Here is a 2,511-nt window from a genome sequence, read left to right as displayed (position 1 = left end):
CTGGCCTTCCCTAAATAAAAGATACATAGTGTAAAGCCAATCCTAGTGATCCTTCTAGAGGCATTTGGAATCTGTAACAAGAATCTTTCTTTGCACAGAGGCTGGGGAGTTGTAGGGTAGACACTTTCTACCCTGACATGGACTGAGTACCAAAGGAAGCTGGCCAGACGAGATATGAAGCACACAAAGAAGCAATGCAGAAAGGTGGAGATACCTCGCTGAATCTTTATAATCTTTAAAATTCATTTCCCTGCTCCTGGGGTTAGTTTAAGCTGTTTTCTTTTACATGCAACTAAGAAATCTATGGACTATATAATATAGACTCTGCCTAGAAAAATCAAACAGTAAAGTTCAAGACAAAGAAAATTCCAATTAAATAATATCACTAAGCTGAAAGAGCTGAAAGAATACTGTCACAAAGATGAAAGGAAGAATATAGTCAAGAGTATCATATGCTACAGAAATGTAAAATAAGAAAACAGAAGAGTGGGTACTAGATTTAATAATATAAGGCAACAAGGGCAACTTCAATAATGGGGAAGCAGAAAGCCAGACGGCAATGAGAAATGAGTAAGATAAGCAGATTTTAGTATGTATCTAATATTAAAATTTTCACACCTATCATCCAAGTAAAGCTTTGCTATAATAGGTTCTAATAATCAAAAAATTAATATATTTTCACAAATAATTCTTTTTCTTTTTTTGAGACTGTCTCACTTTGTCAACCTTGGTAAAGTGCCATGGCATCATAGCTCACAGCAACGTCAAAACTCTTGGGCTCAAGCGATTCTCTTACCTCAGCCTCCCAGGCAGCTGGGACTACAGGAGCTTACCACAACACCTGACTATTTTTAGAGATGAGGTCTTGTTCTTGCTCAGGCTGGCCTCGAATTCCTGAGCTCAAGCAATCCACCTGCCTTGGCTGCCCAGAGTGCTAGAATTATTTAGGCCAGCCATCATGCCTGGCCTAAATAATTCTATCTTAATAAATAATGCAAAGAGAACATAAAATCCTTAGCTACTCTGAAAGTAATAATTTCCTCTGTTTTTGTTAAAATGCTTATGCCTAAATTGTAACTACTACTAATATCCTCTAAAGCCAATCAATGTTCACAAAGTCATAGAATATTCTAATAGCTAGTTACTATCCATTGAGGTATAAAGCATTAAAAAATATATAAACTGTAACAAATTTGAAAGATGTTTACTCACCTCGTAATCCTATGGAGTAGAAAAATAGCCCTTTTACTTTCAACAGTTATATCCCGACTAAGTTTCACAAGTCTCTCATATTTGTCATGCCTTGCATCAAGCTCCTGCTGAAATGCTAAGAACATATTGTTGACCATAAGTATGTTTATTTTATACTCAAAGCCTATCAAACGATATGAAGAATGCATGTCACAATAAGAACACAGACAACAGCTCTAGTCACCTATGTTCATTTAAGGAATAACACAAGGAGAACATGGTGGTAATGACACCAATTCTGAAAACACGAAATGCTCAACACTATAACCAATCTCCAGCACCTACTGTCTATAGTCTTCTTAGTTGCCAAACATCCGGGGTCTACATCACTAAAATTCTCAAAATACCCAGAGAGGTCCACTGAACAAATATTGTCTGAATTTGTTTTATTATGTTCTCATCTGTCTAAATCTTTAAAACTGTCTTACTATTTTCTATAAATGCCAACTATGCACAAAAACATGTAAATTCCTAAATCCTCAGACTTTTCAAAAGAATCTATAAACTCTATTAAGGGTAGTATTAGTGTAACAAGATGAATATGCAACAATTTCTTCAAATAAATGCTACAGTAAGTGAATTATGTCACAATTTAAAGACACAAAATTATGACTGTCACATTTAAATAAACACTGAATAACAATCTAATCAGCCACTTATTTTTTTAGATTGCATATAGCCTCAAATTTACTTTACATTTTACCATATAGTATTATTGTATGCATAACTGTAACACATTTGAGAAATACTATTTTTAAGAAGATAATAAAGAGAAAAAAAAGGAAAAAAAATTGAAAATTCACAACCACGATGTGAGTTACTTTTGATATATAACTGGAAGATTAGGTTATAAAAAAGTTTTTGCAATCAAGTTGTGGCCGAGTTCATCTGAAAATGATCAGGGAAACGTGAAAACATAAGCAATTAAGCCAGGAAAAGGTCAGCTGATGAGTCAGTCAGGATGTTAGAAATCTAGGAAGAGGACTGAAAGTCGTAGAAAATGAGGAAGAAGAAAGAGATCCAGAGAACAAAGAAAAGCTGAATGTGGGCTGTGTGTCGGGTTAGCTTATATATATTCTTGGATGATTCAGTAGTTTCACACAGAAATTAAACCTATCAAAATTCTGACAGTGACAAGTGTCTCCTCATAATGTACTATAGCAGAACCTTCACAGTTGATAGCTGACCACCTCCCTAAACTGACTACCTCAAGATGACCTAATTTTCTTTTTTCTGTTTTTTTTTTTTTTTTTTTGAGAC

At 34.5% G+C, this 2,511-nt stretch overlaps 1 protein-coding gene across 1 annotated transcript in view; it reads right to left on the bottom strand.

Moving 5' to 3' along the window:
* Nucleotides 1-2,511, bottom strand: part of TSNAX (translin associated factor X) — a 43,772-nt gene that overhangs the window by 31,975 nt on the left and 9,286 nt on the right. Inside the window, exon 3 of the mRNA XM_003797427.3 lies at nt 1,213-1,327. Within this exon, the coding sequence (XP_003797475.1) occupies nt 1,213-1,327 (115 nt within the window). The remainder of the gene's footprint in view (nt 1-1,212; nt 1,328-2,511) is intronic.

This window comes from Otolemur garnettii, unplaced genomic scaffold (genome assembly GCF_000181295.1).
Source record: "Otolemur garnettii isolate 467f Iridium unplaced genomic scaffold, OtoGar3 scaffold00116, whole genome shotgun sequence".
Taxonomy (NCBI): Eukaryota; Metazoa; Chordata; class Mammalia; order Primates; family Galagidae; genus Otolemur; species Otolemur garnettii.
The sequence above is the reverse complement of the archived record's forward strand: the minus strand, read 5'-3'. Positions and strand labels throughout refer to the sequence as shown.